The 26153-nt window shown below is 41.2% G+C and overlaps 1 protein-coding gene across 5 annotated transcripts in view; it reads right to left on the bottom strand.

Moving 5' to 3' along the window:
- Nr1h4 (nuclear receptor subfamily 1, group H, member 4) overlaps positions 1 to 26153 on the bottom strand; it is a 75899-nt gene continuing 49746 nt past the window's right edge. For 3 of the 5 annotated variants that reach the window (XM_005374535.2, XM_005374536.2, XM_005374533.2), the window contains 7 exons: positions 25665 to 25817; positions 23225 to 23358; positions 21202 to 21300; positions 19664 to 19763; positions 16192 to 16338; positions 1350 to 1463; positions 1 to 505 (listed from right to left, as the gene is read on the bottom strand). In XM_005374535.2, coding sequence (XP_005374592.1) covers positions 267 to 505; positions 1350 to 1463; positions 16192 to 16338; positions 19664 to 19763; positions 21202 to 21300; positions 23225 to 23358; positions 25665 to 25817 — 986 coding nt within the window. In that variant the 3' untranslated portion in view covers positions 1 to 266. The remainder of the gene's footprint in view (positions 506 to 1349; positions 1464 to 16191; positions 16339 to 19663; positions 19764 to 21201; positions 21301 to 23224; positions 23359 to 25664; positions 25818 to 26153) is intronic. The other 2 variants (XM_005374537.2, XM_005374534.2) reach the window with 1 other exon arrangement.

Genomic DNA, 26153 nt, shown 5'->3' with positions numbered 1-26153 from the left:
TGACAGCTACAACTGAAGCATCAATTTAATTAGGCAAACAGGGGATGCCAGTTAGAATATAGGATTCCCTGAAGCCTTGGAAAGCATAATATAGAGAAAGTAATTCTATCGACTCCTGTATTTACAACTGTAGAAGTTACATAATTACTACGTAAATTTTATCAGGATTGTTAAGTGACACCAGGTACAAACAAAATAAAGCAAAGTCCTTCTTCAGGTTTATGTTACAAGGGGACCCAGGCGCTCGGCCTCCTCCGCGGGGCCCCTCATTGCACGTCCCAGATTTCACACAGAAGCGGGGTGAACTTGTGGTCATTCACTCTCCAAGACATCAGCATCTCAGCATGGTGGTGGTTGAATGTCCGCAGCTCCGTCAGGCGACCCAGGAGACAGGCGAAATGCTGAGGGTTCTCAGGCTGATGAATCTTGCACAACTTCTGGAGCACATCCAGCAGAGGTTCCTGAAGCTTCTCTACCGCCTCTCTGTCCTTTATGTATTGTCTGTCTGTTTCACAGTTTTAAATAAAGTGACAAAAAAGTGGAAAAGCATTAACTTGGCATAATTATGGCAATGTTGACTTTTTCGAAATGATGTTTACAAATGTGCACTTAAAACATACAAGTAGTGTTCAACTCTATGAATTAATTTGCACACACACACCTATATGCATTACAAGCGTGTTTTTCCAATATAATTTTTAATGACTTGTAAAGACTTTTGAAGAAATATAAAGTTTTTAACAAGACATTGTGTGCTCTCTGTTATGTTATATGTAAGCTCATTTATGTCCACCACTTAGACAAGCCTTCCCCAGCCACTACTAAAGACATTCTCCCTTATTTTCTTATCATTATATTTTTGGAGCATTTGGCATCTTTTGAAAATTTTTGTGTTTTCATTTATTATCTCCCCACCCTACTAGGATTTTTTTGTTTTTGTTTTTGTTTTTGTTTTTGTTTTTGTTTTTGTTTTTCTCCAGTACCGGGAACCGAACTCACGACCTTGCGCTTGCCAGGCAGGCGCTTTTGCCGCTGAGCTAAATCCCCAGCCCTCCCCACCCTACTAGGATATGAACTCCTTGCGAGCTGTGTCCTACGTCCTCCCAGTGTCAGGACCCAGGCTTAGTACGTGCAAGGCACCCACTGTGCATCTGCTGAACGCCAAAGGTAATGTTTAGAAGGAGTCTGAGATGTTCGCTAACATGTTAACAGTGGTTCAACTCAAATGGAGTAATTTTAGGCCATTTTACCCTTTCTTTGTTTCTGTTTGCCAGATTTTCTCTAATGAGCAATATTATTACTCTATGGAGAAAAACAACATAAAAATGAAAATATAGCACTGAAATTACCTGGAGAAAGGATGACAATTGCTGTAAGCAGGGCATACTCTTCTTGGGTCATTTTCAATTCTCCAACACTTTTATAAAAACTAAACATGGGTGTTATATATTCATCAGAGATACCTAGGCAGAAACGTTGAAAAATTGCAGAGTTAGAGTACAATTTTCAAGTGACTGCAAAATATAAAACTAAAAACATATTACACATACATCCATATTAGTCCTAACCCTGGGATGCACACCTTCAGCGAATGACTGCAAATTATATGCCTTGGCCAAAGACAAACACTGTAAAGGAAAACAGTTAACAAAATCCTCAAAATACAGCCTAGCCGTGAACTGTATGTCTTTGATTTCAGCAGTGTCTGTTTCAGCCATGACCGTCAGACGGTGTGTGATAACACTCTTGAGTCACCCACCAGAACTTCACCGTCTTCTACACGGGGTTTTGTCTTTATGATATTAGTCTCTGTAATGGCATCTTAGATACCAAAAGAGAGTTGTTTCTTGGTCCAGCTGTATAAGCAGCACTGTTTAATAAATACTCCAGGCTTTTTTATTTAATCAAAGGGTTCCGATGTCTGACTGCTGTACTGCACCTGCCTGCCCAATTACTCTATTGGGCTTCAGTACTTAGCTCTTTCTCTAAATTCTGTGTGTCCAAATCAAAGACACTAACTACGGAACCAAACCCTCCTCTGCCTCTGAACCCACTCTTCCCAGCATCCCCTGCTCAGGGACTGGTGTCCTTCTCCACCCACTTGTGCAGAACTGGCCGCTGAGGTCAGGTGCCCAGTCTTGAAGATTCTACCCGCTCACCTTGCTCGTTACCCCTCTCCTCTCCACGGCTCCTGGCACTGACTTAGTTCAAGCTCCCGTCTCTTTCCGTCGGGGTGCCTGTCATCGCCTCCTCCCTGGTCTTCCTGCCTTCAGCCTGTTCCTGTTCAATGCACCCTCTCTAGACACCCAGACGGCCTTTCTAAACTTCAAGTGGCTCCCCCAGCCCACCCCACCCCACTGCATACAAACCTTTAACGGTCCTCCATAAATTTTGGAGTAAAGTTTTAACTTTTCTTTTTAAGTTGCCCCTGGCCTGTCTCACCACCCACGACGGCAGCGCATAGGGGTTTGTGTTCACTGAACACTCATTATATATTAAGCACTCTTCTGAGTACTCTCCTGCAATTCTTCCACCTTTCTAACGCCCACCGTGGGTGTACAGAGTGCAGTATAGAACTCGCCTGAGCATACAGCTAATGACAGGTGGAACAGCACTCAAAATAGGCCTGACAGCCTTTGACTAAACTGCGCTTCTGTCGTGCAGCCTTGTCTCTGGCTTCTTACAACTCCTGTACACGCTGTTCTGTCCACTTGGAGTATCCCCCTCGATGTAGCTTACTCCTCTTCACAACTGAAGACATCTTTGTGTCACTTCCTCCACTCACTGAGCCTGTTATGTGCAGGGCTCTACTGCAGAAGAGCCTCGGGCTGGGGAACCAGGGAAACAAGCCTGTGCTGGGACTTGTGGATGGACTGAGAGGAGGATGAGTCTCCCATGACTGGTCCGGATAAAAACAAACTGCTCTATTCCTTCCCCAACCAGACCTAAAAGCAAAGAGATTGGCTGAACCAAGCCAGAATTAAAATCTGATTCTGGATGCTTGAGAGCACAATTATCAAGCTGGGCGCAGTAGCACACACCTGTCACCCTAGCACTTGGGAGGCTGAGGCAGGAGATTGCTAGTTTGAGGTCAGCCTGGGCTACAAAGTGAGCTCAGGGTCAGCCTGAACTGCGTAGCGAGACCCTGTCTCAAAAAGACCAAAAAAAAAAAAAAAAAAAAAAAAAAAAAAAAAAAAACAAACAGAAAAACAGACTGCAACTATCATCTAACTTTAAACTTAACTGAAAGAGAATTTATAAGAAATCCTACATGCTCATCTTTAGAAGAGCCTGAGGGATCATCCCAGATTGAATCCTTTCTCTTCTCAACAGACCCACTCTCTCCTGCTTTGACTTTAGCTTCTTTAATTGACCCTAGTGGGTTTTCTGAACACCCAAGTCTTTGTTGAACAACGTGGGATGACATCGTGTGGAAAAGTGCCCTGCATCCAGCCATCACCGAGCACGCTCAGTCCCTCTGACCAAATTAGGTGCAACTCAAAGAGCAGAGGTTTGCAGTATTTGAGTCTGGGGATACTGCCGGTCCTGGCTTCCACAAAACAATGGTGAGGATGTGGGGAGCTTGAGACTATAATAAGTGACATAAGTCAGACACAGAAAGTTACATATTGCACTATCTCTGTTATATGGGAAACTCAAAATATGAATAAATTAAAGAAAAATGAATAAATTAAGGAGCAAAAATAAAATCAGACGTTTTGGAGATGAGGAGGGGGCCAAGGAAAAGAGAAAGGGCAGAGGGCTAGGAATGGGGATCAAAAATGATGAAGATAGGGCATATATGCGTATCAATTCCCCAAGTGAATGTAAATGTCATGTACTGAAAACACATGATAAACATTTTGTTTTGAAAGTGACTGTGAGTTGTCTCTGAGTTTGAAATCTTTTTCTATGACTTGGCTTTGACCATATTACTTAAACTTTTTAAACTTTAGTTGTTTCATCTGTGATGTGAATTATATAATAACAACATTAACTACAATAATATAGAGAGAGTCCCCAACAAACACTAGAGCTAATAATCATAAGCGTTATTCAAATGGATTGAATTAACAAATTAGTTCATCTTAATCTCAGTTCATTTTAGTCTTAGATTAAATTTGTGTACTTTTGTCTTTACAAAGTTATCCTGACTTTTTTTTAAAAAGTCATTCTGCATAGTGCAGGAGATGAAAACAAATTGGCTGACCAGCAATTTGCCTCAGTGTTTTTCTGGATTTTAAAGGTAAACTAAGATCTGTTTTGTCTTACAAAGATTTCGTTTTTATTCTCAGACCTAGTAATCTTTATATTTTCTTCCAACAATCAGTTGTCTAAAGAAACTGATGCTTTCTACAATCAGTTGTAGTTATCCAAAATAATGATTTATGGCTATGCCATAACTTTAAATAGTACATGAGCTTTGGAGAAAATATTCAAGGCAGCTGATTTGAAACTGTTCAATGATGTTTAATTACCTAATTTCCTACTTCATTTGTATTTCTAAATCCCAAGTCATCCTCCAGAAAGGTTACCTCCATTAGCTATCTTATTATAATTGATAATGTTTGTCAAAAATCAGGTTAAAATGTTAATGACTTTCATCTTGTGCCTGTTATATAAGTCAAGAATAAATACAGAGCAAATGTAGAAATCACGTAACAGAAGTTTTTAAAAAATGATTTTCCTACATAAGAGATCAAATGTAAATATGCCTTGGGAATCAGAGCCAGCAGTCAGAATCAAACACACCAGCATGACAAAGGGAATGCTTTCATGTTTGGGACCCAGAGGTTTCTAATACAAGAAGTGTAACAACAATATCATCCTGAAGGGGGCAGCCTTTTCCCGTTTTCCCGCTTCCTCTTTCTTCCCACAGGATTAACATTTGCTTATTTTTGCTCTTACAGCAATTAGCTGATTTTTGGTCACAAGAGGGGGCTATTTTCTAACTCAACTACAAGGACTTTGCCATATAAAAGTTGGGACTCATAAAAAAAATTACAATTTCTGTTTCTGCTCCTGTTTCTTATTTCTTTTCCTTTTTACAAAGAGTTCTGTGGTTGATGAATTCATTATTCAATGGTCATGGTCTGTCACAGAATAACCATTTGATAGAATCAGCACTGTCCTGCTTCAACTTGTCTTAAATGTGTCTCCTATTTCTTAACTTCCTACCCTTAATTAAAAACAAAAACACAGCAGAACTTTATTAATATGTGTGAGTGTGTGTTATATACAAGGATGCATATTACACAAGACACATTTCCTGGTGCTTTATTTTTATATTATTTATTATAATTGATGGTCCCCAGGTAGACTGAGCTTCTTGTTTAAAATGACACAGTTTTCCCAAAACGATGTTTCTTGAACATACTCTGGAAATGACACCTTCTGATGGCGTAGGGGTTAATAGAAGCCCCTGACACGGTCTGCACTCAAGGTTGCATCTGCCTTGGGCTCTGCCTTCATGCTGAACTCATCACCCTAATGGTTTGCCTATGAAGTAATGATACCAGCACTTCCAGGATCCTAAAGCTGACAATATTGTACATCTACTGTCCCTACCGCACCCACAGCCAGATGCCAGGGTAGAGGCGGATCTGAGCTCCAAGCCAGGGTGCAGCCACTGTTGGTCTCAGGCCCTGATCTGTCTGGGTTGGAATAGTCAGGGATCCCATGCCTCCAGCCAAGGAGACTGAAAGGGAGTCTACAGGAAGCTCCTAAGAGAGGTTTCCATGCTTGGGGATCCAGGAAGCGATCATCTCCCCTCTCGTCCCCTTTGATCACTGTCGGGTGAGGACGCAATGCCTACAGTGGCTGAGGCCACTGGAAGACCCTGCAGAGGACACGCCTCGAGTTAAAATCACTGCACCGAGGACAACAGCAGAAAGGTGAGAGTGAGCTAAGTTGCTGATGGTTGCTGAGCCCTGAATTAAACAACTCTGCCGCCATCTTTCCTTGGGTTTCTCATTTGAGCTCGCCCCCTCCTTATTTCTGAATTTCACGTTGAGTTCGATTTTCTGTTATCATCAGCTAAGAACATTCTGACACCCGCCTAACAAGGGAGACACACTTTTTTATGTCTTCATACTTCTTCCTCTGAAATACAATGCAGGATCCTTATTAGGGGAAGACCAGGTTCCAAGGCCAAATTTAAATTTTCCCTTTCTTTGGAGCTTTCCCTATCATAGTGAAGCAGAATTAGTCGTGGGGTGGAGGTGGGGGCACTGGGGGTTGAACCCGGGGCCTCATGCTAGGCAACAGCTCTACCGCTGAGCTACATCATGAGCCTTTTTAACTTAATTTTTGAGGCAGGGTTTCAAGTTGCCCTGGCTCGCTTCGAACGCCTCAGCCTCCTGAGCAGACAGGATTATAGGTGTGCACTGGGCTAGTTAGTTGCTTTCTTTCCCCACATTCATTTCTATCACACCTATCACAATTCATATCCCTCCTTCTCCCTGGAGTATGGAATACTACATAACTTTTATGAGAACAGGAGCCAAGCAGTCCATCCCCAGTGACTGTTATGCTACCTGGTCCACAGAGACAGCTCCATAGATGTTTCTTATTCACCTCTGTATCACTAGTAATTAGCCTCCTGCTGAGGATAAGGTAAGCAATGTCAGTTAGGTTAAGCAGTTGTGTTTTGCTAGTTTCTTGTGACTAAGATGACATAGTTCGAGAGGAGCTGGGGTAAGAGATAAGGCTAAAGCAATGCGCACATTTCTCTGGTGTTACAAAACATTTCAGCCACTAAGTCTACCCAGTGGGTTATTAATTCCCATGCCCTTGGCTCTAAGGGGAAAAAAAGTTGCCATCAAACCAACAACTCAAAAATCTACTTGTAATACAAAACATTTAATAAATAGCATACTTCTCATTATTCCTAGTGGCTAAAAATTACCCTGGCAAGTTAGGTCATCCTGGGGCTTAGATTTTAATGGAGTTTGTCAAGTTCCAGGTTCCTCTCAACACGTTTCACCAGTATATGTACACCTGCTCTGCTGCAGGCAGTACTGGGAATACAAAACTCTCCAGCAGTTAGCAGATTAATGGAAGAGATAGATATGAAAATAAACACATAACTGAGCAAGTCAAAGGACTTGCCTCGAGGAACACAGGCCAAGAACAATGGTCTCTGCCCTGGCGCTATGGAGACATCAACTTTCATATCCTTTAATGCCTCCTCTTCATTTGAAGACTTCTTTCTAGAACTGAGGCTCAAACTGTCCATGCAAAAGAAAAATTAAAGATGGTAAAAATTCTATACTTTACCTGAAGCATTTATCTTTTTTTTCTTTTGATGCAGTTTCACTGTATAGTTCAGGATGGCCTTCAGTTTACTATGTAGCCCAGGCTGACCTCCAACCTGCAACCATCCTCCTGCCTCAGCCTCCTGAGTGCTGGGATTATGTGTGTTCACCATGGTACCTAGTGCACTGATCTTTCTTATATATATTCTGTCACTTGTGTATTTACATTTCCAACCTTTCTTTGAAGGACAGTATTTGAACTCTGCCTCTTTGGAAAATTGAGTTATTATTGTTTCGTGCATATTGCAAAGGAGAAAGATTAGATAGATAGGTAGATAGATAGATAGACAGATAGATAGATAGATGATAGATAGATAGATCATGTTGTTTGTTTATTTTTGAGATGGGGTCTTGCTATGTTACCCAGGCTGTCCTTAAACTTGTGATTCTCCTGCTTCATCTTCCTAAATAGTTGTTATTACAGGTGTGTACCATGGTCCCTGGCCATATAATATTTAAAGAACAGAAAATAAGCAGAGTACATTTTATTACATGTAGTATGCTTTAATATGATACTACTAAGTAGCTACAACTCGTCACTTAGTAAGAATAGCTTCTTTCTCTGACTTCACTGTCTTTACTGATTTTATTATTTGCTAAAAAGCAATTGACATCACTAGCTCCTGCATACACTTCATCTCTTAGCTGAAGGGCAGATACCACATTTTAGGTAGGCATACTAGGTATTCCTAAGAAAGCTGGGCAAACAGCAGATCTTGGTGTTTCAGTGCCTGGCCCCCTGCTGGTTAGACGAATGACCTTAGGCAGGTCATGCAGCCTTTCTGAGCCCATTTCCCAGCCTAGGGAATTGGAACCTGACACCCACCCCTAGGGGCTCTTGAGAGTACTAACAAGATGATGTGTATAGAGATAAAGCCCTCTAGGGCTGGGGCTGGGGCTCAGTGGTAGAGCTCTTGCCTTGCACATACAAGACCCTCGGTTCACTCCCCAGCACCACACACACAAAATAATATTAATAAAATAAAGCATTCTAAAGCCTCCTAATATATTATCCTGATAAATACTGAGTTGAATACTTAATTTATGCCTATTGTAGGCATTAAAAAAAGCCCCAAAATCCAACCCTATAAGTTTGGGGGGATTAATTCATATTTGATAAGAATTTTCTTACTGTTAAAATGTAAATTACTTAGTGATAGCCAGGCTGTCTCCATCCAAAATATGCTTATTTCGTGGTATCATATGATTATTCCTATTTTTATTAAAAATTCTAGCTTAAAACCTAGTTTGCATTATAATACCTCACTAGGACTAAAATCACTGATGTACAAATTGAGTGGGTCAGATATCTATCTGGAAAGCTCAGTTAACATAAATAAACACTGTAGTTCTCATTAAGTAAAACCATCTCTGGGGACAATGTCTTTGTGTATGTAATTGTGTTCCATAATAGAAAACAACAGTATGACTTTGAAAAACAAGAAAAGAAATTTCATATGACATTTTTTAAAGACTTCTGTAGCACAAATGGTAACTTTGAGAGATTATATTATTCTAGAATTAAATGTACGATAGAAATAAGAATGCGTTACATTATCATAAGAATAAAAATTTACTCTGAAAGGTCATCTGGCGAGATCAGGTTTTTATGTGCTGTGTGGAAGAGACAATGCTCTGAAAATCCACCAAGAGAAGCCAACTCATAAATATTAATAAGCAGAAGAGACATCATTACAGATAATAAAGTTTGAAGCAGCGTGCAAGTTTGGACGGTTTTATTGTCACAATATGTGGGTGATATTTGGAGAAAGTATCTTATTATGGACTAGAGATGTGCATATTTATATACGCAGATTATATTCTAGAAAACTTCATTCAGGAACTCATCTGAAACTTGAAGAATCACAAGTTATGAAGCCTATGACTTCACAAGAAAAAGGACTTTGTTATATATATATACATTTTTTTTCTCACTTAGATATTGCATTAGTCTCTTTACAGGTCTCCCCGTTTCTTATTTAAATCCCTCCAAATCTTCATTCACATTAGTGCTAATAACTGCTAGAAAGAGCCGTGCGGAGCTATGCCCATGCGCTCAGAATATTGCAAAGGCTTCCCGCTGCATAAGAACTGAATTAGGGTGCTTTGTGGCACTTGGTGTCCTGAACAGTGAAGCACTTGCTACATTTTCAGCTTCGTAAATTGTTTTCTAAAACATCAAGACACTTGCTAGTCCTATAGGGAAGCCCTCTTATTCTGCCACATTTTTACACACAGTATTTCTATCCTGACACGGGGTAACAACCCTTCGCCCTTGCTTGGGATGCCTTTCTCAGACCTTTGCAGCCTGACATATTCCCAGTCACTCTTCGTTCAACTGTCCACTGTCTGTGTTACGCTGACTCACCAAGCAGACACTCTGCTGTTCCAACTTCATTTCACAAACATCCTCCTTATCACTGCCCGATCACCCTCCCCACCCGCCTGCAAATCCTGAAGGATGAACCCACAGTGTTGCATCTCCCTGTCCTCAATAACCACAGTACTTTGCACAAAGCAGGTACCTGTATTTGATGTATACTTGAGTGACAACTCACAGAACGAGCAGAACGATCTCCTAAGCAGCACTGACTTACTGTAGATTTTCACAGACACTTGCTGCAGGGGGATCGCATATAGGACTTTGCTAACTGCCCCAACATCCATTTTGCCTTTCTCTATACCAAGGATTCTCAATCTTGACATGGCGGACATTTGGGCTGGGTCATTCTTTCTCTGGGTTAGAGTCACCTGCGGGCTGTAGGATGTTTGGCCTCCCTGGCCTCTACTCCCTTGGTGCCAGTAACACCTCTTCTCTCACTTGTCACAACCCCAAACCCGAATATCCCACACCTCTGAGGGGAGGGCATGTGGTCCTCAGCTGTAGGGGGCCCTACTGAGAAAAGTAGCATCCTTTGCTGGTATACAGCTGCTTTAGCCATGGTGAAGAAACTAAGACTTTAGCAATTAAATGTCAGAATCATGTACACCACCCATGGGCACAGGAAGGAGACGTGCCACAATGTCAGGCGCCCGTTTGGGGCCACGTAGCTGAAACTGACCCTATATGGATAGATAAGCAGTGGGGCAGGGCACTTTGAAATGACCCTGTCAGCCCTGTTCTCCTTTTGCCAGACTACTACATACAAGACAGAGACAAAATGTTATCTGGCTTAACTCTCTTGAGGATGAGTTTTTCTTCTAAGTCTCTGTTACTGTAGCCAAACTTTTGCTTTGAATTATACATGATCTACTGTGATTTAGTTTTCTTTTCAGACATGTTTTCTCAGGCAAGTTGAAGTCCTTGAGGACTGTGACTCTCTCTTACTCATCACTGTATCTTCAAGATGTGTGCCTGGCCCCTGAAATCTTCAATGAGGAGTCCTTGAGAAACAGAATGAGTACAGTCCTTGGATATGTGAATAGAGGTCCCACAGAAATGATCGTTCCTGTTTGCTGGACAGTTACCATCCTGGAAGAGCTGAATGGAAATCACAGGTCCTAAATGGGCTTAAGGGACCATGAGGGGAGAGGAAGAGGGCTCACACGCCACCAACTGCAGAAACAGGAGGAGACAGCCTGTGATGATAACGTGAGCTAGCAAGGCTTGAATGTTTCCAGGGCTGAGGGGAGCTCGACTTTACAGCTAAGTGGCAGTTGGAGGTGTTCTTCTGGCAAAATGTAGGTGTTTATTAAGTGTTTAGTTTGATAAAAGGAGAAACAGGACTGTTGGGTTCTCCACGGGGGCTAGCTGATCCGTTGGAGAGAGGCTCCACAAATATGAGATGGGCAGAATTCAAGGGAGCTTCAATGTAAACACCTCCCTGACTCCCGTCCTTGAAGCTTTTGCGTCTTCATAGCTAGAAGCGTTCCACTTGCCCCAGCAGGCTCAGCCTTAATCCGGACTCAGAAACCCTGGAGAGCTCTGCATTATATGTTAGGGACTTAGCTCCAGTTGTTTTTTGTGGTGATCTCCATTTCACTTACTGACCAAACTTGGGGAGTTCTGCTTCCTCTAGGTTTCACCGCATTTCACTAAGCTTCAACTCCTGTGGCACGTTCATAAGACCTACTTTTCCCCAGTGAGAATGATGGGGATGGACTGGTGGGAGTTTGAAGAGAGGAATGGTACAAGGGCGGTTTCCTCTAGGACTGTGAGCTGGCTGGGGACGGGGGCTGGGCTGATGGTAGGGAGGTCCTGGCGAAGTGTGTGGTCAGTAACACAAGGTAAGTCAAGCCTGTTGTTTCAGTTCTCAGGCTCAAGCAGAACAGGGAGAGAGCTGTATTCAGGGACAGAAAGGATTGTCTTAAAAAGATGATAAAACAAGAACTGGATGATGCTCTGTGAGTGTTCCAAGGGAGGGATCATGTTGAAGGACCATAAACCGTGAGCCGAGTACTGACGTGGGTGAGGCCAGGTGGAAAGCTGTGAAGTCAGTGTGGAGGTAAGTGGATGGAAGGTCAGTGAATGCAGCTTGTCTGGGTGCCTGTCCAGGGAGAATCCCTGGAGTCAGAGTGCTAGCAGCGGTGGAGCTGGAGAGTTAGAGGGAGTGTGAGATGGGGGGTGCTTGGGACTGATATTTTGGAGAAGAGAAGCTGCTGATATTAACATGGTCTAGGTCTAGTGTGGGACTCACAATATCTACCTCCAAGTGCTGTGAAGAATGCATAGATGTTTCTGCAAAGTCTGCATGGTGTTGGCCGTGCAGATGTCCAGGCAGAGCTCCCTTTAAGAGAGCTCGCAGTGGGCACACGGATGGACTGATCGTCTCCACCACTGCCGCGTGAAGGCTGAGGACCCTCCCAGTCTTCTGCAGCCGGGGACTGGGCCCAGTGGGTGTGCTGGTGTAGGTCTATCCCATGAGCATCTCAAACTGCCCCCGCCCCCTCCGTCCATCAGCCCAGCTTAGGCTCCCTGAGAACTGGGCTGTGTCTGAGTCTCCCCCTGCAGATCCTACCCTTGCGGGGGTCAGGCCAGCGTGGCAGTGTACACACCTACTTGTCCACACCTACTTCCTCCCGTTTACTACTCAGAGGTGCATCCCTCACTCAGTTTCCTGCGCGTTTCCTCTTTTCTTAGTATCTACTTCTTGGAAGACCCAAAGCTCCCACACTTAGAGTAAACCCTGACATATAGTAGGTGCTAAATTTTTGATACAATAATTAAAACATCCATGAATCATGCATGTATATCTTTTATAAGCACTTGTACTGTTCCTCTTAGTAGCCCAGTAAAATTATTTTTGCTGAGCCTTAGGGGAAGAGATTTTCCCCACCTTAGCCAAGTTAGGAAAGGGACTCAGTCCTGCCCAGGGGTCATCATAACACTGACCTGGCTCTGGACCCAGGAGGTCTGACGAACCAGGCAAAGGAGGACAGTGAGAGCTGAACATCCAGGAGATAGAATGAGAGGAAGAGAAAGAGACAGCGATGGAAATGGAGATGGAGGGGGAGAGAGAGAGGGAGGGGAGAGGGAGGGGAGAGGGAGGGGAGAGGGAGGGGAGAGGGAGACATCCTTCAGATGTCTTCTCATCAAAACATTTGAATTCATGTTAAATTGTTTTTTTCATTATCTGGCACCTGAATCAACTTTAAATGACTCATCCTGGAGGAGGAGAATGGGGGGAAAGGAGGGGCAAGGAGGGAGGGGAAGGGGAAGGAGCCCAGTGGAGCTCCTGTACCTATACTGTCTTAGTCATTGGCCTACACTGAGATGCAAAGTGCATTCCTATCCCCACAGGTAATTACTACAGGCAGGTTCTAGAAAAAAGACTGTGGGTTAGTTGTCAGTCTGGGACACCCATAACTCTGATACTTAGCAGAAGAACCCATGGAACAGAAAAATGGACCAGTAGCTATAGGCATGCCGCTGCTCATTTATGCATGCATGCATGCATTCATTCATTCCATAGAGATTTGTTGAGTCCCTGCCCCAAGCAGGCAGCTGATACATGAGGCACATGTTGCTTATGAAATTTTTAATATCAAAATCCAGACAGGACTGCAGAGCAAATATTAAAGTTAGACACGATTTCAAAGAGACCAAATGTTTACAGAACCCCCATTTCAATAGCTTTCTTCATAAAAAGGGGTGGGGTAGGGACACACAGCTAATCAATAGTGGACCCTACATTCAAGGCACATCCCACAGTCAGGATTCTTAACTTCAAGCTTCTCCCGGAACCAAACATACACCTTAATTACAGTAGGCTCCCTTGAGAGCTAGAGACCTATCTGTAAAATGAATACTATATTTCCTCATGGATCATCATCCCGTTTTGTTTTATTTTATGCATTAGATCTGATTCGTGGGTTTCTTTTAGGAATGCTGCCACAGTTTACAGAAGCCAGAACCAAATAAATGACTAAGTTAATTAAGCAAGTGAGGCTTTATCCATCATTGCTTCAGGCCACAAATGTTATATACGAAAGAAGCCACCCACTCACAGTCAAGGGCCTCAAACGTTAAATTCACACTTGTGAAAATTCAGCTTGTACCCACTAGCTTTTTCCTAAGTTGAACTGTCAGTAGTGATGTTACAGTTTTGAAATCAGAATATTTACATGTTGGCCAAACAACCCATCAGAAAACTCAAATTACTTAGGAGGAGAAAAGCAGTAAGACTTGTAGAACTAAATGGTCCATTAGAGGTTACCGGATTCAGTCTTTCTCGCTTAGTCTGACCACACACATGCATGCGCACACACATACACACACACACACACACACACACACACACACACACACACGAGTTTAAAGTAGGTGATTAAAAGGTAGGTGATAAAAATCTACCACCTGGCATTTATCTGGCAGATAAAAGCTAGCAGATTGCATTCCTTCCCTTTTCTGGGTCTTAATCTATAGCTAAGAAATATGGAAGAGAATCTGTATTTCTTAACAACACAATGTCTTCCAAAGAATGAAAAACAGAGGCAATGTACCCCTCAGATCCTTCCTCTTCCCTCCCGCTTTTCCCCAGCATCCAAGGTCTTTCAAACTCCTTGGCTGCTTATAGAGCCCTCCCATCGGGCTCATCCTAGCATTACAGGAGGACTCATGTGAATTAGGGTTTTCCACCCTACATTCAAAAATCTGGTCTCCACATTACTTAGAAAATAACAAAATCTTTACTGCAACATTCAAAATCCTTAGCTCAGCCCATCCTTAGTCCCCTCCTTTGGACTTCTTTTAACGTAACCTTTTATCAACTCAACTCCATCACTCTGTTCTTCCCGCACATGGCTTGTGCTTCTTGCTTCTGCTCCAAGGTCCCCTTGGCCCTTCCTTCCTGCACTTCACCCCGGATACCCAAACCAAACCTCGTGGGAGCCTCAGCTCAAACACTGACAAGACCCTGCTAGACTAGAAAGCTTCCCAACCAGAAGTCATCTCTCTCAGCTCTTCTCCACATTTTATTCTGACTGTGTACAGAAGATCTCTTTCCTCTAGATGGTGGGCATCAGATAGGGGACAATGCTTGAGTCTCCTTGTCCCTGCCACCAGAGTCCCTGCCCTCAAATACTCACAGAACTAGCACATCCATGAAGATCTAAGAATAGTACCTCTCTAGACTCTGCCAGGGATGCTAATTATACTTCCAGATTTGGGAATTATTTAAAAATATGAAACAGGGATCCTTAAAAATAACTTCCAGGTTTTAATGAGGAACAGAAAATGCTTACCATGGGAAGACAGTGTTTAAAAGTAATTTTCAATTTTCAAATTATGTTCCTCATATCCAAATGCAGCACTGCCTGAATGCTTTCCTTTGGATCTCCTCTATAAAATCCTGGCCCTAAAGGTCTTGACACTTGTTCCAGTTGATGCAGAATGATAAGCTCTTGAGAAGTCTTCACCTCTCACTCCTTTGCATTCCACAATCCACATACAAAATCTCTCAGAAAAATAAGAACTGGTCTTGTGTTAAGGATCTTCTTCAGATAAATTGCACAGGATTCCTAGAAATCAGTCTCAAAGTCTCTTACCCCTCTCTGTCAAAGCATGACTCCATAAGTTAGAGTGAGTTACTTACCCTTTCATGTCATCTCTTTAGGAGCTTACAGGTGTTTCTTTTGTACTGGGAATCAAACTCAGGATCTTGCACTTGCCAGGCAGGTGCTGTGCCACTGAGCTACATCTCCAGCCCTCATGTCATCTCTTGAGCAGTACTATAGAGTATCACAGATAGCACCCAAAGCTTCTGGCTGAGGATATAGTTCATTGGTGGAGCACTTGCCCAGCATGCAAGAGGTCCTGGGTTCAATTCCCAGCACCAGCCCCTGCCAGAAAAATTACACCTGGCTTTTGCTGTCAGTCTTCCTCTCTGACTTAAGTTGTTTAATCTCTCACTTTCCTCATCCATAAAATGCAACAGTAGCAGCACTTATTTAGTACAATTTGTACAGGGATTTGATAAAACCATATATGTAGTATATTTAGAACAGCAACCAGAAGCTGGGTGTGTATATATGTGCATATGTAATATATGTTGTTATTATAATTGATTCTTATTTTATTTTGAATAAAGATGGACAACAGCTGGGCACATAATATTTTATACCTGAAGATTTTGAATAAGTGACTCTTTTTCTGGACTAAATGATTCCAGTTTTTTGTGCAAAAATCAGACTAATCAGTGTTTACAGAAATCTTCCTTTGACCTTTCATCTTAGTGCAGTGAAGAAAGTATGCTTGTATTTCACTATTTCAAGTTTCCAAAAGTCCCACGTGCATCACATATCTTTTAGAATCATCTTCCTTACCAGCTGCAACAGGCATGTAATGTCACACAAGAAAAATAAGAGCCTGCCCTTGGGGGTGAACCCATTTTTACTCACAGCAACAAACTCTTCTGCCATTAGCCAGATCACTTACCACTTTTTCGAATTCTCTCTTCCAGTAGGTCGACATGCCCCGCTGGAAGTTTCTTACTGAAAATCTCAGCTGAACGGAGGAACATAGCTTCAACAGCAGATCCTTTCAGCAAAGCAATCTGATCTTCGTGGTCCAAAGTCTGAAATCCTGAGTAAAGACAATAATCGGATCAGTATCGAGGAGTGGTTTGGGGACAATATTTGTACTTTTTATGTATAACATTAAGTACATCTAAGAAGATTTCGTCGTCACCCTCAGCACCTGGATAAAACACTTCTATAAAGTGATTTTGTAATTGTTTTATGGTAGGGGATTTAAATGAAGTCGCTGAGAGTTACAGTCCACAAAAGAGAAGCTAACTTTTATCTTCACTGAGCAGAATTTATTAAACAGGTGAAACAAAAGCACATGTCAACACCACCCCAAATACACATGCTATGGCAGAGATGGACTGGTTCAGATGAAGCAACCCTCCAAAAAAAGGAGGCAAGCCGATTCTTTTGGGGTCATTACGCTAGTCACACCCGGTGGGCAGGGTCAACTCTGAAGAACAGAACTACCCACAGCTAGAAAAAACACGTTATGTGCACCTAGAATATTTGGCTGACTCCTGAGCCTTCAGTCAAAATTGAAGGATGAGTGGAACCCTCCACACTCTACCCTGCAAAATCTATCAGAGCCAGATGGGGAGATCTTCTCTGAGCTCAGAACAGTGCCGTCCAAGATGGGCAAAACCAGAAAACCATGGGAAAGAATTGCCGGCTTGAAAGAATAGGACGCCACTGGAAAACGAAAGTTCTCAGCCCAGCCTTTGCGGTATCTGACCTTCCTCTCCCTCACCTCACTCTTCGTGCCCAGCCACACTGACGCCCCAGCTCTGCCGTGAGCCTGCAGCCGGCGTTTACTCAGGGAGGAGTGCTCTTTCCAGATCCCTCCGTGCCCCGCCCCTGAAGCCCCCTCACCCCTGCTCCAGGGTCACCTACCTAAAGCCGTGTCCCCGGCACGCACTTGTTCCCAACCCTAATACCTGCTTTCTTCTCGTTCATAGAATTTACCCCTATCTGACAGAATATGGGACGCGTATGTATTTGCTTATTTGTTTATTGCCACCTCTGTTGAAGTTTAAACTTCTCGCGGCAGAGACTTTGTTTTATTTACTTTTGTATGACCCGTGACTGGCACATGACAGGCATCCCAGAATTCTTTGTTAGATAATTCAGTGAATGGGTGAATGAACGGGGAACAAAACACAAACGTATGCATCCTGGTACCCATACACCCACACATTAATAGGTATAAATAATCCCATCAGGGCCTAAATGACTTAGGAAAGGATTATACGACAATGGGAATTTAAAGACAAGAGCAGTGCTGAGGGTGAAGAGCCACTCTCCTGGAGAACTCAAGTGCTATGGCGGAGCCGGAGCCACGCCTCCCTCCACCTGGGCCTCCAGCACCCTGGACAGTGCCTGGTGCCTAGTATGGGGTCTGCCGCACGAACTGACCTGAGGGAGTCTACTATTTTCACAAAATACCCTTTCAATGTTGGTATATAGCTAGTATTACTATTTATAATAATGCAATTTAAATAATTATTGTTATTTTTCCTTTTCTGAGGGTTTTTTGCTTTTATCTTCTTCTGTATTCTTTTAATTTTTTTTCTTGAACATAAACTGTACCCTCGCTCAAAGGAGGTCAGGCTCTGGGCGTGGAGAGATTTAAAGACGCTGCCCCTGCTTTCAGATGAACTACCTTCTCATGAATGAGATTTTTTTCATCTACAATTATTTCTTGGTTATAACCGCTGACCATTTGAACTGAATAAATCTTTCCCCATTAATAACAAAAAAGTCACACTTTTACTTTCTCAGTTCTTCTCCTTTGACTGTTCTGTAATCCCGTCTTTCTAATCAAGATTGTCCTCACCTTAATTAGCATATAACAAATTAAGTTTCTCTTCCACTTTTAATAAAGAATGAAAAATTATTAATGTTCATGATAACGAGAACTTTCTCCCCACACTGTATGAGTTTTATATAAGTTTGTGTCTATCTGTAACACATTTAATAAAATGATAGCATAATGCTGGCAAAAGAAGGAAGATTAACATGTCTAATTAAAACCAGAAGTTACCTTCTGTAATTTAACATTACAATGTTACAGGGACATACAAAGTATCTATTATAATTTTTTAAACCATGAGACTCTGATGTAATGATTTTTTTAACACTGAAACAATTTAAACTGATGAGCTCAAATAACGACAGAAGGAATCTGAGTCTGGGGATAAGACTCCTGCCTTCCAGTTTCTGTACTGGCACCGTCAGAATAACTGAAAAAATCTCTTTTTTTTTATTTTTCTCCGGTACCGGGAACCGAACTCATGACCTTGCACATGCCAGGCAGGCGCTTTTGCCGCTGAGCTAAATTCCCAGCCCCTGAAAAAATCTCTTTACTTTACCTCACACATACAATTGTTTACAAAGTTCCATCAAGTTTTTACTCCAACTTCATTGTATTTCTTTTTCTCTCCCACTACTATGGCTTTATTCTAAGCCCTCTTCTCTGGGTTTATTCAGTAGCATACTACCTGATCCTGCCTCCCATTCACAACCATCTTATACCAGTAAGGTAAAGGTATATCTCTGTAACAAAAATTTCATCATTTCCCTCTCCTCAAAAGTAAATGTCACTGAAATCTCTATCACCTAGGAACAATTCCTTAGTTATCCCTAATTAACTTTAGTGTCTAACCAAGGAGCCCACCCCAGACATTGCAGACAGCCACACTCAATTCCTCTCGAATTTCTAATAATCCCATTTTTGTTCATGCCTCATTACTTTTCCACAAGCAGCCCTTTCCACTGGAATACCATTCTCCTCTGTACCAATTGGAAAACTCTTGTATCTTCTCCGCTCAAATATAAGCATCTCCGAAGGCTTCCTGTATTTCTCAGCAACAATCAGCAGCTAATTCCTCTCTGTTCAAACAGCAATGAGTTTCTGCGTCTGTGTCTATCACAAATATAATAGGCTTTAACTACTCCCAATGAAGGTAATAGCTAAGCTTGCAGTTTAGAGTACGTATCAGCAACTACTTATGGAGTGAATAAACAGATGAATAACAACCTCACAAAGTTCCAAGTTTTATCTATTGATTTGGAAGAATTATTGTAAGTAATTTTAAATATGCTTTCTGGCTCTAGCTTTTCATGTCTATAGTAGTTAGGCATGTTACATCAGATGTGAGATGATTCCATTTTACAATGAGACCTGACTCTCCCAGTATCACAAGAATATTATACTGTGTAACAGAGAAAGATCTACATATTAATAATAATAGTTATAATAGATCTGATCACACAGGAATGTTTTGGGAATTAAATAAAGCATTACATATAAAATGGTTAATGTAATCTGTGTCACATATTTACACAATCAATAAGTATAAACTTTTTAAATTTAAAAGTACCTGGCAGCTTTTTTGTGAATTCTACAAGAATCTGTACATGACTGGTAGCCATTTCTGTTAAAATGAGGAAATTTTCTTCAGCACTGAATTCTTCTTTTAACTAAAGTTTAAGAAAAAAATGATTAATATGTAGATAAGAGAAGTATAAATCAATACAAGATCATTAGACTAAAGAAAAACCAGATTGAAATAATAAATATGGAGACTAAGCTCACATTTCTCAGATCTTTGGAGAGCAATTATGATTAACAAGATGGATGTGAGACATCTTCTTCCTTAATAGTTTCACACTGTTAAAGTTTAAACACATAATTTAAATTTTCAGATCTAACTATTTTTGTTTTGTTTTGTTTTGTTTTGTTTTTCTCCAGTACCGGGAACTGAACTCATGGCCTTGCGCTTGCCAGGCAGGCACTTTGCCGCTGAGCTAAATCCCCAGCCCCAGATCTAACTATTTTAAATGACATATTTTTATACAAATTTCATCAGACCCCCAAATTCAAAGGCCCGGTCCAAAAATGGGCATCTGAGATGAATACACACACACTACTCAGATGAAGAAATACAAATGGCAAATAAATATATGAAAAAATGTTCAACATCATTGGTCATCCAAGAAGTGTAAATTAAAACAACACTGAGATTCTATCTCACCCCAGAAAGAATCATCAAAAAATCAACCAATAACAAATGCTCTTGGGGCTGTGGGGGAAAAGGAACCCTTCTCCACTGTTGGTGGGAGTGTAAACTGGTACAATCACTGTGGAAATCAGTGTGAATATTCCTCGAAAAACTAAGATTAGAGGTGCCATTCAACCCAACTATTCCCCTTCTGGGTATTTTCCCAGAAGAATTTAAAAAATCATACCACAGTGATATATGTGCGCCCATGTTTATAGCAGCACAATTTCTGATAGCTAAATCTTGGAAACAACCCAAATGTTCATCAACTGAGGAATGGATAAAAAACATGTGGTATTTTTGTACAATGGTGTATTACTCAGCTATAAAGAAAGATAAACTTGAGGCTTTTATAGGTAGGTGGATGCAACTAGAGACCATACTCATAAGTGAAATAAATCAGACCTGCATGTATAAACATTGTATTGTCTTCCTAGTGTAAGAAACTAAAAGAGTAAATAAGATACAAAAGTTACAATAGATATTATGCAAGGTAAAGAAACTGCTCAAAAGGAAAGAACTGGGATGGGGGAAAGGAGAAAAGAAGGAAGGTATGATATATATACATATGGTAGCTAAGATAATTGTACTACTAATTTCTATTAGTTCATTGAAAGGAACAGTTAGTGTTCATACTGTTTGATCAGTCTTACATGTCTATATCTGGTAATCTTAGCAACTACTTTGAAAATAACAATATGCAATACAATAACCATTGTTAATTTCATATCATCTTGGTTTTAAATTCTGTATCTTTTTATTATCTTTAAAATAAAATAACTTAAGTTAAAAAAAGATAGTAAAAGCTCCAGAAAAATGTTAATTTTAAGCAAATGCATTTTAGATGTTATACATACAAATTTATTTGTTATTTCTTGAGGCATCCTCTGTTTGTTATATGAATCCATAATATAATGTAGAAGATTCTGTTGATCTGAGGTGAGTTCAGTTTTCTCCTACACTGGCAAGAAAATAAAAAGTGTTAGGGGGGATGGTTATAGGAGCACTTCCTCTGGACTAGCAAATAGCATAGTGCTTTGTGTTTCAAAAGGCCTGGACACAAGCAGGAGCTGTGAGCTCTAATACAGTATATATAATCGCTCTCTTAGGGTTATGGGAAAAATACCATATTTTATTAAATTCATTTCAAGCTGCTTATCTCCCTATCTATGATGACAAAATACTCCTTTCATGTATTTCTTGGGAACAAGCAATAGCGAGGGTGTGAAGCTTACTGAGCCCTTTGATAGCAAGGGTTGGTGAAAGCTGATGGTTTAACAGCAACAAAGGAAAGGTTTCCACATGTGAAATGGAGGCTCCACCCAAGGGAATTTGTTCTATATGAAGAGATTCACAAACTGTGGTCCATGGACCAAATCCACCTGGGATTGTAAATAAAACCCCACTGGAACATGGCTGTGCTCCTTTGTCTATCTTTGCATTGTGGCTGAACTAACTAGGTGTGATAGAGGGCACGTGACCAGAGCCTAAACACCTGGAACTTCACAGAAGAATTGTTTCCTGTCTCCCAAAATATAGAGTGCTCAATCTGCCCAGTCCACACCCCAAATATCTCTTTCCCTCTTGGCAGCATTGTTTTGAGGCGTGTGAATAACTCGGTCAGCTCTTTTCTTCTACCAAACGGTTCCTGAGGCAGCACTATAGCAAATACTTTTCTGCAGTATTATTTTTTCTAAGAAACTAAAAATGGATGAAGTTCTCTTTGACAAAAGTGTAATGACACTGAGAAGGGTGTAGCTCAGACAATTGTGGCTTGTTGGTATTTTGGCTAATGGCAAATTAGAACTCTTCCAAATGCCCTGTGCATTATCACACAGCATGTTTGCCCAATCATCTCGATTGCTGTGTCCCTATTTTGCCCTAAGTTGCTCCAAGAATTTCTTTAGAAATTGTGGCTCACAGGGAAGGGCTTTTCTCTATTGGCCACAGATGTGTACTTGCCCTGTTTTACCCATAGGTAAGACCTAATCCACAGCTCTGCTGAAGCCACACCTGTCAAGTTTGAACCTCCCTTCTCAGGGAAACAATGGTCACTCAACTCTGTTGCAAAACTCCACCATATGCTGTCACAGAATCATTCCCACTGGCAGTCTCTTTGTAGTAGGAGTTAAATGGAACCAGGAGAAGAAGAACTTTTGTTTTTGCCTATAATTTGAAGGTTTATATCAAAGCATGAATTTCTGTCCTGAGTAGAAGAAAATGTGGTATTTAAACACAGCGGAGCTGGGCATGGTGGCACATGCCTGTAATCCCAGCACTTGGGAGGCTGAGGCAGGAGGATCGTGACTTTGAGACCAGCCTCAGCTACAAAGTGAGCTCAAGGCCAGCCTGAACTGCATAGCAAGATCCTGTCTCAAAAAGACAAAAAATAATAGTAATAATAATAAACACAGTGGAGTACCACTTGGCCATACAGAAGTATAAATCTGAGTCATTTGTAGGAAAATGGATGTACCTTAAGACTCTATAATGTTAAGTGAAATGATTCAGACGCACAAGCTATATTTAAGCTATGAGAAACCCATAGTATGAATAAGTTAAAGAACAAAATAAAAGACAGAATAGGAAGCAGGGAGGGAGGTCTTTCTTAACAGAGGAGAGGAGCAAGAGATGGAGGGAGAAGGGAAGGGGAGAGGGAAGGGGATGGATAAAAAAGAATGAAAATGTGTTATGTAGGGTACTAGTCCCCACCATGGGTGTCATTATGTACTGCAAACATGTACTAATAGAAATTTAACCATTTTAAAAGAAGAAATCCATTTTAATTCAGAACCTAAATGGGAATTCTCCCAGCCATATCACCAGGCCCTGAGAAGCTCGCTCCTGCTGGCTTTGGCAGACACCACTGCGTGTTATTACCCTGCATGGCTTAGTGGTGGAGGTCACTTGTCGCAAATCACGTCCTTCGCTGTCCTCATTCATGGTCTGATCCGCATGCTGCCGCACGTTTTTCCTCAGCCGTTTAGATTTACATTGAATTTCCGTTAACAAGCCTGAAAAAATAAACATAGATCCTTCACCAGTCGCAGAAGTTTCTGTCGGGTGTGTGGTCCCGCAGCAGCTGCTGCATGGTTGGCTCAAAAAGCTTCGCAGTTCAGTGCAGAACTAATTCTCTCCCTCCAGACGTTTAAGAGAAGGTCAAGGGTTAAGACTTGACCTTGCACATGGAGCTTAACCTCTGTGAGTCCCAGTTTCTTCATTTGTAAAATACAAGTAACATTTTCCTCGTAGAGCTTTATATGAATGAGATGTAATTAAGTCTTTTTTTAAAGAGGCTTTCTATAAAGAATTCGTGCTACTAAAGCCTTATACAAAGTGCAATGTGCTCAGTCAATAAAAAGGTGAATGCTCTTCCTATGGCCTGGGAGACCCAGAGGCCTGGTGTTCCCACCATGACATTAATATTACTTTCACCTCTTCTATACCATAAGAAGCATATTCAGCTTCACATTAAACACATAAAATTAAATTTATGAAGTAAAACAAATCTTAACATTCTTTAGGGAAAATTTTTAAATCCTGCTGATTTTTACAACTATACACAGTATTGAAAATATAGTCAAAGATTAAGACAACCAAGGAGTACTATAGTTTGGACATTGAATGTCCCCCAAAAGCCAATGTGTTAAAGGCTTGGTTTCCAGGGTTTGGCTATTAGGTGGTGGTGGTGGTGGTGGAGCCGGAGGTAGAGCCTAGTGGGAGGTCCCTTGGTCAGTGGAGGTGTGGCCTCAGCGGGGACTGTGAGACCCCAAACTCTTCTTGCTCTCTTGCTTCCTGTTCATGAACCGAGCAGTTTCCTCTGTGTTGCATTCCCCACTATTTACATTCTGCATCCCTACCAGTAGTCTAAAAGGAATGAAATGGGTCCAACTTCTCATGGACTAAGCCCTCTAGAACTGTGAGCCAATATCAACCTTTTCTCTTAAGTTATCTTAGGTTTTTTTTTTTAAGTGATAGAAATCTAACACAAGGTGATTGGACATCTTTGAATGATCATATAATATCATTCTTGATTGATACTTAAACAGAAGTTTAAAAATCATGTAGCACAACATTTCATACTCTCACTTAACTTCTTTATTTTGCCCTCAGTGTTAATGAAGCAAAGTTCCAGGAAATTCTTTGTGTAGGGAACTTACTTTATAGATTCGTGAAAGATTTACATCTGTTATTGGAAATGTTTGTACTCATGAATAACATTATAGACTTATATAGGGGGACTCAGCTATCTAAATTGTCCTCAGAGCTTCAACTGGAACAACTTCATATTTAAATGATGAGCAACATAAACCACCCAGTATCAAAGTAGGAGTTTCCATTGCAAGATTGGATTCCACCAGCAGCCTCTATTTAGGCTCTTGTTTCATGTATGCTAAAATGAGATTGTGATCAGCCACCATAAAACTTTCATCCCCTCAGAGCTGGATTATTTACACAGACCTATTTTCCTTCTCCTGCACACATTATTTCTCTGGGTCCATCCCAGGAGCCTCCATAGTTTGGAAACAATAGAACTGGAGTCACTTTCTGCACGCTTTTATTCCATGTGGCATTCCCTCCCTGAATGTTACCGTCCCCTTGGTGACATTTGTTTGTCTATTTGTGTTTTGAGGAGGAATGAGATGTATCTCAGAATCTGAGTTGTCTGTAGAATTTGCAGGATGAAAAATTAATTGTGTTATATACTAACATGCATTCCAATTTTTGATGAAGATTGTGGTTCCTCACAAAGCTAGCAGTTAATAGTGTTTCTTTATCAGATTGAAGGATGAAATTATATTAAAACTCGGAGTAGTTAATTTCCTGTGTAAGCCTATACAAATTGGTTCAGAGCTGCACAAAGGGAAGACGGATTCTTTAAAAAGGGACTTGGTTTAAAACTCTATTTAGACAATTCAGAGGCAATTATACATTATGCAGCATTCCTATTTTCTTCCACAACTGTGAGTTTTTATGCTAATTAAGCAATAAATAAGAATTATATTAAAACCAAATTTTAGGGAAACTTAGAATGCCATTCTTCTTAGCTCATTACAGCACATTATTTTCACTGGTTGAATGTCTTTTCACTCCATGTATAATTCCTGCAACAAAACAAATAAACAACAGCCATTTCTTTCAGGTGAATAAGATTCTCTTTAGTTGCCAGCTTGGACAACTTTGGTGTTCTTTTCAAGAACCTAGATAGGTTGGTAGGTTCCTTTGGTAGCATGAGATGTATCAGCTTGGTGATATGGATTACCTGGCAACCGCCTCCTTAAGAGATTTTTGGTGGAATTTAACGGCTTGAAGTGAATACCTGTATACATACATTCAGCCAACATCCCCATCTCTTTGCACTTCCTTAGTCGACACTCCTGGCACTTCCTTCGCATGTACATGTCCATCACGCAGTTGCCGCCATTTTTACACTTGTACATGGCGTTTTTGGTAATGCTTCTCCTGAAGAAACCTGTGGGAGAAACACTGAAAAGCATAAAAACAAACCAAAAAAAGGTCCCCAGAATGTCTCAGAATAACATACTGGCTTCAGAGTTGCTAGACCTTTTTTCACGAAGTTCTGGGCACCCAGGAAACCCTTACACATACTGGGAACAAAGGATACTTCCAATGACACTGTACTGTTGAGAAGGCTGCTGCTTTTTAAATTTATCTCTCCAAATATAGACAGGTTTGAATTATAGCCTTTCTTATGAAATCATATTAGTTTGTTTTAAAGACAAATTACTTTCATACAGTCCTTACTGGGGGACAATTATGTGCCATGCGCTTGAGGTGTTGGAGCTGT

The sequence above is a fragment of the Chinchilla lanigera genome, unplaced genomic scaffold (genome assembly GCF_000276665.1).
Source record: "Chinchilla lanigera isolate Chin_1 unplaced genomic scaffold, ChiLan1.0 scaffold00004, whole genome shotgun sequence".
NCBI lineage: Eukaryota > Metazoa > Chordata > Mammalia > Rodentia > Chinchillidae > Chinchilla > Chinchilla lanigera.
The sequence above is the reverse complement of the archived record's forward strand: the minus strand, read 5'-3'. Positions and strand labels throughout refer to the sequence as shown.